The sequence below is a fragment of the Penaeus japonicus genome, unplaced genomic scaffold (genome assembly GCF_977035675.1).
Source record: "Penaeus japonicus unplaced genomic scaffold, GWHDUDI00000001_assembly GWHDUDI00002333, whole genome shotgun sequence".
In the NCBI taxonomy this organism is placed as follows: Eukaryota; Metazoa; Arthropoda; class Malacostraca; order Decapoda; family Penaeidae; genus Penaeus; species Penaeus japonicus.
Window position 1 is genome coordinate 725 of NW_028236735.1, and position 9,924 is coordinate 10,648.

The 9,924-nt window shown below is 38.6% G+C and overlaps 1 protein-coding gene across 1 annotated transcript; it reads left to right on the plus strand.

Moving 5' to 3' along the window:
• The first annotated feature begins 246 nt into the window (after positions 1-246).
• LOC147466267 (anoctamin-10-like) lies at positions 247-9,604 on the plus strand. Its single transcript, XM_086535713.1, has 6 exons — positions 247-315; positions 5,121-5,216; positions 6,597-6,777; positions 7,547-7,663; positions 8,357-8,470; positions 9,582-9,604. The coding sequence occupies exons 1-6, from the start codon at positions 247-249 to the stop codon at positions 9,602-9,604; spliced, it is 600 nt and encodes a 199-aa protein (XP_086391839.1).
• The last annotated feature ends 320 nt before the right edge of the window (positions 9,605-9,924 follow it).

Genomic DNA, 9,924 nt, shown 5'->3' on the forward strand with positions numbered 1-9,924 from the left:
CACAAACCCACATCCACCCCCACACCAACACACCCACCCACAAACACACCCACACACTCTCTATACCACTTTCTCACCCTTTCTCTCAACCTACAATGTTCCGTTGCACCTCTCTCTTCTTCTTCTTTTTCTCTCTCAGTGATGCATCTTGTCCTTCCCACCGCTCCAGTCCCCGACTCACGGTCCCACGTGACTTCCCTGACCTCTTCTGACATCAACTAACTTCTACTAGCATCAGTCCTAGGAATGACGAGGATGTGGATCGCCCGATGCCTGGGCATTCCCACATTCCTCCTTCCATCTACCTCCATTAAGGTAATCTAACTCTGTATCAGTCCGAGGAAGTGTAACTGGTCCTTTTTTTTTTTTTTTTTTTGTTTTTGTTGGGGGGTTCTTTGTGTTGTGGGGGGGGTGTGATTTTGCTTGTGGTTTTAGGTTTGGGGGTATATACTTTTTTTTTTAGTGTAAAATTACTTTTTTTTTTTTAGTTAAAACAGTAGAATACCTTTTTTTTAAATAGTAGAATAACTTTTTTCAAGTTAAAACAGTAAAATAGCTTTCTTTTTTTTAAACAGTAGAATAACTTTTTTTTTAGTTAAAACAGTAAAATACTTTTTTTTATCTATTATTATTATCTTTTTTTAGTTAAAACAGTAGAATAACTGCTGTCTAGCTGAAATCTTTGAAGTAACTTATTTTTTTCTTTGGTTAAACCTTTCCTTTTGGGGTAAAGCCTTTGTGATAACTTCTTTTTTATAGAAAAACCTTTAGAATTACTTCTTCTTTTGGGTTGAAACCTTTGAAATATTTTTTGGAATAACTTTTTTCTTATTGTGTTATATATGAACATTTATGTTTATTAATATAATTCTAACAAAAAATAATGAAAAAATGGCACATTTTGCTGTAAAGTCACTCGTGAAAAATATCTAAAACCATTTTTTTTATGTAACTTAGAAATTTAGAGAGAAAAACACATCCTTTGGTTTCATATCATTTGGAAAAAATATGTTAAATTCTTTAAAACCACAAGAAAATAACATTTAACCGCCAATTAAGTGATATAGCTCTTAATAGGTAAAACCACAAAGATATTCCATTTTTATTCTGTATTTGTAAGCATAATCATTGTTATTATTATCATCATTATTATTATTATTATTATTACTATTATCATTATTATTATTATTAACAATATAATTATAATCATTATTATTATTATTATCATTATCATTATTATTATTATTATCATTATCATTATTATTATTATTATCACCATTATTATTATCGTAATCATTATCATTGTTATAATTTTTATTATTATCACCATTATTGATATCATTAATATCATCATCATTATTTTGCTCTAATCTCGAGAAAAAAAACAAATGCTATAAGAAAAGTGCTTTTATCTCTAAGGAATTCGTATCTAGCTTTATCAATTATAATGGTTAGGTATATGATTTATATCTATATATATTTTGTGTTATGGAAATACATGGAAAACATTTGTGTATATATATATATATATATATATATATATATATATATATATATATATATATAGATAGATAGATAGATAGATAGATATGTATGTCTATATGTATATATATAGATTAAAAAATAAATTATATATATATATATTAATAATTGTTATGTATATATTAGATAATGCACCCCCATACACATACATACATACATACATACATGCATACACATCCATATATTACACATACACGCAAACGCACGTACATACACACCCACACACACACATGGAAACAGCGGGAAAGAGAGAAAAAAATGAAATTAGTTGCCAGTGAAATTATGGCGACTCTATGTCATTCAAGGAAAAATAGAAATTACAGGACTTAAAATTAAATTATTAGAAACAAACTATAAAGAAATGTGAGAAAAGAATAAACGGAAAGAGAATACAGAAACTAAAAGAGAGCAAGAAGGAACTTGAAGATGTAAAGGCATCCTTTAAATGATACAGTTTAAGACGATTTTTTTGCTTCGGTGCCCAGGATGGCACTAGCGCCACCTGCACGGCACTCAAGACGGCTTTTATTCTGGAGATAGGGCGAGTTTTCATTTACGCTATCTTTCCGTCATTCGTTCTGGTATTAGAGTATTTTCTGAATGTTTTTATTTGTGTTTTCTATATTATGAGGCTTCAATGTCCCTATCTGACTGGCTTTCTCAATATTGTGATAGACTGAAATTGTAGTTTTAGAGTCCGTGTCAGTTTGTTACGTTTCTTACGCTAACACACACACTAACACACACTAAAACACACACATACACACACACACACACACACTAACACACACATACACACACACACACACACACATATATAAGCTTCACAAGAGGATAAAAAGTAAGTAGTGGGTAAATCTGTCGAAATTCCCCCAAACACAATACAGACTCTCCAAGGATATCTTGTAATCGATACAACATACAACATTCATTATATTATTACGTTACATTAATTCATAAAAAAATATATAGATAAATAGATCTAACTGTAATTATTCCATAGATTTTATACCTCCGTTTAACGTTCATTACATCATTAATTACATTCATTCATAAAAAAATAGATATATAAATAGATCAAACTGTAACGATTTCATAAATATTATACCTCCGTTTCCCCTCCAGTTCAGAGATTCAGACATTCATTACATCATTCATTACATTAATTCATAAAAAGTATATATATAAATAGATCAAATTATAATGATTTCATAGATTTTATACTATCTCCGTTTCCCCTCCAGTTCAGAGATTCAGACATTCAGACATTCATTACATTATTAATTACATTAATTCATAAAAAGTATGTATATAAATAGATAAAATTATAATGATTTCATAAATATTATACCTCCGTTTCTCCTCCACTTGTAATCGAACACACACACACATACATACATACAACATTCATTACATTATTACATTACATTAATTCATAAACAAATAGATACATAAATAGATGAAATTATAATGATTACATAGATATTATACCTCCGTTTCTCCTCTAGTTCAGAGATTCAGACATTCATTACATCATTAATTACATTCATTCATAAAAAATAGATATATAAATAGATCAAACTGTAATGATTCTAATCATTATTTCATTCATAAAATATATTATATAATAGATCAAATGTATGTTATCTCCGTTTTCCTCCAGTTCAAGATGGACTACGCGGGAAGCAGTCGAGTGCGATTGAAAGATTAACAAAAATAAGTATGGCGGAGCTGAGCTTCTCGTCAGATGCGAACCCCAGAAACATGGACAGGTGAGGTGCTTTGTCTGTCTCTTTCGCTATTTCTTTCGTTCTTTCTTTCTCTTGTTCCTCTATTTCTTTCGCTATCTCTCTCTCTGTATCTCTCTGTCTGTATCTCTCTCTCTCTCTCTTTCGCTCTTTCTCTCTCTTTCTTTCGCTCTTTCTCTCTCTTCCTTTCGCTCTTTCTCTCTCTTTCTTTCGCTCTTTCTCTCTCTTTCTTTCGCTCTTTCTCTCTCTGTATCTCTCTCTCTCTCTCTCTCTCTCTCTCTCTCTCTCTCTCTCTCTCTCTCTCTCTCTCTCTCTCTCTCTCTCTCTCTCTCTCTCTCTCTCTCTCTCTGTGTGTGTGTGTGTGTGTGTCTAATTCTCTCTCTCTCTATCTCTCTCTCTCTCCTCTCTCTCTCCTCTCTCTCTCCCTCCTTCCTTATCTCTCTCCTCTCTCTCTCCTCTCTCTCTCCTCTCTCTCTCCCTCCTTCCTTATCTCTCTCCTCTCTCTCTCCTCTCTCTCTTTCTCTCTCTCTGTATCTCTCTCTCTCTCTGCCTGTCTGTCTTTCTCTTTTTCTCTCTCTCCCTCTCCCCTCTCCTCTCTCCTCTCTCCTCCTCTCTCCTCCTCTCTCCTCTCCCTCTCTCTCTCTCTCTCACTCTCTCTCCGATCTCTCTCTCCTCTCTCTCTCTCTCTCTCTCTCTCTCTCTCTGTATCTCTCTCTCTCCCTGTCTCTTTCTCTCCTCTCTCTCTCCTCTCACTCTCTCTCTCTCTCTCTCTCCTGTACTCTCTCTCTCTCCCTGTCTGTCTTCTGTCTCTCTCTCGCTCTCTCGTCCCCTCTCTCCTCTCTCTCTCTCTCCTCTCATCTCTCCTTCTCTCTCTCTCTCCTCTCCATCCTCTCTCTCCTCTCTCTCTTCTCTCTTTCTCTCTTCTTCTCACTTCTCTCTCCATCTCTCTCTCCTCTCTCATCTCCTCTCTCTCTCCTCTCTCCTCTCTCTCCTCTTCTCTCCTCTCTCTCTCACTCTCTGTATCTCTACTCTCTCTCGTCTGTCTGTCATTCTCTCTCCTCTCTCTCTCTCCTCTCTCCTTCTCCCCTCTCTCCTCCTGCTCTCTCTCCCTTCTCTCCTTCTCACCTTTCTCCTCCTGCTCTCTCTCCCCTCTCTCCTCCTCCCCTCTCTCCTCCTGCTCTCTCTCTCTCTCTCTGTATCTCTCTCTCCCTGTCTGTCTTTCTCTCTCTCTCTCCCTCCCTCTCTCTCTCTCTCGCTCTCTCTCTCTCTCTCTCTCTCTCTCTCTCTCTCTCTCTCTCTCTCTCTCTCTCTCTCTCTCTCTCTCTGTATCTCTCTCTCTCTGTCTGTCTGTCATTCTCTCTCTCTCCCTCTCTCTCTCTTCCTCTTTATCTATCTATCCATCTCTCTCTCTCTCTCTCTCTCTCTCTCTCTCTCTCTCTCTCTCTCTCTCTCTCTCTCTCTCCCTCTCCTCTCTCTCTCTCTCTCTCTCTCTCTCTCTCTCTCTCTCTCTCCCTCTCCCTCTCCCACTCCCACTCCCTCTCATACTCCCACTCCCTCTCATACTCCCACTCCCTCTCATACTCCCACTCCCTCTCATACTCCCACTCCCTCCCCCATGTACCAGCAATAGCGCGCAAGACCAAACAAAACATGAATATAAACCATATATAAAAATATATATATATATATATATATATATATATATATATATATATATATATAGAATAAGCCATAACAAAATGTCACAATCACGAAATTCCAAAAAAAAAAAAAAAAAAAAAAAAAAAATCACACGCTTTAATTACATGCAACCCCCCCATTGCATTGCAGGGAGTGTCCGTCCACGTGTCGGCCACGAAGATTAAACTGCTGGAAGTGGCGGAGTCAGTGGAACTACAGAAGAAAGCTGCCAGTGGACTCATTCAGGTGAGAGGGGGGGGGGTCTTGTCTTAGGGGGGGAGGGGATGGGAGGGTAGGGAGGGGAGGGTGGGGGTGGGATGGGGAGGGTAGGGGAGGGTGGGGAGGAGAGGGTCTCGTCTTAGGGGGGGTGGGGGGAGAGAAGGGGTGGGGAGGGGAGGGTGGGGAGGGGAGGGAGAGAGAGGGTCTCGTCTTAGGGGGGGTGGGGGGAGAGAAGGGGTGGGGAGGGGAGGGTGGGGAGGGGAGGGAGAGAGAGGGTCTCGTCTTAGGGGGTTGGGGGTGGGGATGGGGTGGAGGGGAGGAAGGGGGGGATCTGATAGCAGATAGATAATAGGGATGTGAATGGATAGATTGAGAATTAGAATGGATGGATAAGTATATAAAATGGAAATTGGATAGATGGGTAAGTGGATGAGATGGAGAATGGATGAATAGATAACTAGGTAGATTGGAAAATGGATAGATAGATAGATTGATTGATAAGATTGGTGTATGGATAAATAGATTAATAAATAAGGTAGAAGATGAATAAATACACGAATGAATAAGCAGGAACGTGAATGAATAGATTTTTTAACATAAACAGAAAATGAATAATTAACACTGTGTGTCTGTTTTCTTTTCTTTTTGTCGTTTTTTTTTAGAGGAGAGTTAATAAAACAGCTTTTAATTTCTGATAATTTATTCCATAGATGTCACAATTCTTACTAAATTAATTATTTTTCTAAGTGAACAGAAAATATGAGCTAAATAATTACCCATGCCGTATTTCAAAGAGGACACACATCCTACAACATCAACTCACCTCAAAGGAACAGATAATGTTCCATTCTATACCCCCAAAAGGACACACATCCTACACAATGAACTCTTTCCTCAAAGGAACACACAACGTTCCACCCTATACCCTAAAAGGACACACATCTACACCCCAAAAGGACACACATCCTACACAATGAACCTTTTCCTCAAAGGAACAGATAACGGTCCATCCTACACCTCAAAAAGACACACATCTACACCCCAAAAGGACACGCATCCTACACAATGAACCCTTCCCTCAAATGAACACATAACATTCCACCCTACACCCCAAAAGGACACACATTTCCACCCCAAAGGACACACATCCTACACAATGAACCCTTCCCTCAAATGAACACATAACGTTCCACCCTACACTCTAAAAGGACATACATCTAGGACACACATCACACCCCAAAAGGACACACATTTCCACCCCAAAAGAACACACATCTCCACCCCAAAAAGAACACACATCTAGGACACACATCACACCCCAAAAGAACACACATCTCCACCCCAAAAGGACACACATCCAACGAAGTAAGTAAACCTCTCCCCCCTTGCCTTGCCTTCCCTTTCCAGGAATTCAGCGTGCGGGACCTGGACCAGTTCCTCTACCCAGGTCAGACACTGGACACCGTCTTGACCCCGGCAGAGAGGGAGTTTTGCGTGCGGCACCAACTCGATGCCATTAGAGCCAAACAGGAGGAAGGCAGTGTGCCAGGGTATCCTGACATCAAGCTCTATCCTGGGCAGTCCGTAGGTGAGCTGGCGTAGAGATTATTGTGGATTGGGAGTATGGGATTGTGGGCTTTGATAGGGATTGTGGTAAGGTGGTAGTAGGTGTGTTTTTTTCATATATATTGATGTGTTTTTTTGTTTAGGTAATTTTTTTAAATCATTAAACGTGTAGAAAGTAATCGATTAATGCGGGAGGTTAAAGTGATTATAAAAAAAATTGTACTCAGAAATATAAGATGGTGTCGTATATAATTTACTCGGTAGCCAATAGTACAAAACTATAATTATGTGATAATTTATATCAGAATTATAGTTATATTTTTGTATGATAATAATGATTATACTTGTAATATAGTATATATATATTCATATTCATGTCAAAATGTATTTTTATTTCTACATGCATCAAAAGTATATTTACATTTCTGCATGCATCAAAATTATATTTACATCAGTATATTTTTTTACGATTTGTTCAATATCATATTCACATCTCAGCTTATATGAATATCACACTAATGTCTATATTTGTATCAAGATTATACTTACATATCTGCATAAAAATCACATTAACACCTCTCTATATATCAACATTATTGTTATATCCCTGTTCACATCAAAATTACATATCTATTTATAAAAAAAAAATATATTTACACATATCTCATTTCCTCATACGAAGAAATATATACATCTATTTACTTCAAAATCATGATTAAAACCTCATCTTTCACACACCCCACTACACATGACCATACATGACCATACTCATAATCACAACATGTTTCCAGTGAGTGTGTACCTAGCGGAGGAGCTCATCAAGGACATGTTCCCGCTTCATGATCGTCAAGTGTTGGAGAGTCTCGCATCTCGTTGGTACAAAGCTATTTTCCAGGCGCCGTCATTCGGTAAGAGTCTTTTGGCACAAAGTGATTGATGAGATTTTGTAGTAGATAGGGTTTTGGAAGATGGAATGTGACGTAATTTTGGTAGGGTTTTGGAGCGTGGAATGTTATCATAGTGGGTGGATCGTAACTATAGGGGATCGTAAGTATAGTGGATCGTAAGTATACTGGGTCGTAACTATAGGGGATCGTAACTATACTGGGTAACTATAGTGGGTCGTAACTATAGTGGATCGTAAGTATACTGGGTCGTAACTATAGGGGATCGTAAGTATACTGGGTCGTAACTATAGTGAATCGTAACTATAGTGGGTCGTAACTATAGTGGATCGTAACTGTAGTGGATCGTAAGTATACTGGGTTTGGTGAACAGACCTGATCGTAGCTATACTAGGTTTAGAAAATATGGTGTTGTGTATATAGTAGGTTTAGAATACAAAGAAACGTAACTTTAGGAGCTTAGATAGTACTGTATATAAAGTAGGCTTAGAACACAGAGTAACGTGTTTATAACGAATTTAGAAAATATAGTACCGTATATGAATCAGCAAACTTAAAATACACAAATAACGTAACCAAAGATAAGATACAGTGTGTTACATTAGTGCCAACAAGAAGCCATAAAGGTGGCTTCAAACGGGTTGATAATATCCAAACCCGACCTTCAGCTAACCAAAGCTAACCATGTTCTTGCAGGGTCAATCTTGCCACAGATCAGATTGCCAACCATCACTTTACCATTCCCAAAGAGAAAAGATGTTCATGATGACTACGCAGATGCGCCGGGACGCGGGGAGTCCACTTACACAGGTGAACTTTTTCCCCCTCGAGCCAGAGGGCGGACAGGGGATTTTGTTTGTCTCTCTCTCTCTCTTTCTTTTTCTTTGTCTTTCTCTTTTTCTGTCTTTGTTTTTTTTTTCTCTCTCTCGTTCTCTCTCTCTCTCTCTCTCTCTCTCTCTCTCTCTCTCTCTCTCTCTCTCTCTCTCTCTCTCTCTCTCTCTCTCTCTCTCTCTCTCTCCCTCTCCCTATTTCGTTTTCTCTCTCTCTCTCCTTCTCTCTCTCTTTCTCTTTCTCCTTCTCTCTCTCTCTCTCTCTCTCTCTCTCTCTCTCTCTCTCTCTCTCTCTCTCTCTCTCTCTCTCTCTCTCTCTCTCTCTCTCTCTCTCTCTCTCTCTCCCTCCCTCCCTATTTCGTTTTCTCTCTCTCTCTCTTTCTCCTTCTCCTTCTCTGTTTCTCTGTCTCTCTGTCTCTCTCTGTCTCTCTCTCTCTCTCTCTCCCTCCCTATTTCGTTCTCTCTCTCTCTCTCTCTCTCTCTCTCTCTCTCTCTCTCTCTCTCTCTCTCTCTCTCTCTCTCTCTCTCTCTCTCTCTCTCTCTCTCTCTCTCTCTCTCTCTCTCTCCTTCCCTCCCTCGTTTTTTTCTCTCTCTGTTTCGTTTCTCTCTCTCTCTCTCTCTCGCTCTCTCTTTCTTTCTTTCTCTCTCTCTCTCTCTCTCTCTCTCTCTCTCTCTCTCTCTCTCTCTCTCTCTCTCTCTCTCTCTCTCTCTCTCTCTCTCTCTCTCTCTCTCTCTCTCTCTCTCTCTCTCTCTCTTTTTCCTCTCACCCCCTAACTCCCTCCCTCCCGCGTGCTGATGTCGCCCTAATGCCTAATGAAAGAGCATGATTAAGAATGAATGATGCTATAATGCAATGTGTGTAATTGCCGTTTTGCCATAAAATCCTCACCAGAATTACGTAATTCTGACGAAGATGAAATGTAGAAACGTTAATTACACGCATTATTGTTATGAAATGATTCATTTTTTTCATCTTCATGTTAATATACCTGCTAACCGTCTCACTTACCAGACCCAAGCTTAACTTTGGCATTGTTTTTTCCTTTTGAATTAAGAGCATATTAATTGTTAAATATCCATTACCCCCAAAGATCACCCGATGCACGAAAGCTAATCTGTTGACGCTTCTGTAGTCAAAGTATAAAGTCAAAGTGAATTTAGCCCCGCCCCTTCTTGTATCTAGCGAGAAGAGGGATCATGATTGGCTGTGGATGTGAAGGAGGCGTGGCTAATTTGCCTGGACTTTGTATCGGCTGGCTGTACATGTTCTGCGGTTTTGGTCTGTAGTCTCTATGGTGTCTGATTTATAGAAAATTAGGTATGAATTGAAGTATGTGCATTATCTTATGATGCATTTGTTTGGTATTGTCGGCGTAGTTTTTTAAGGTGGTATTAATAATGGGAATTGTGCTTGACTAACGCTTCTATTGTCTT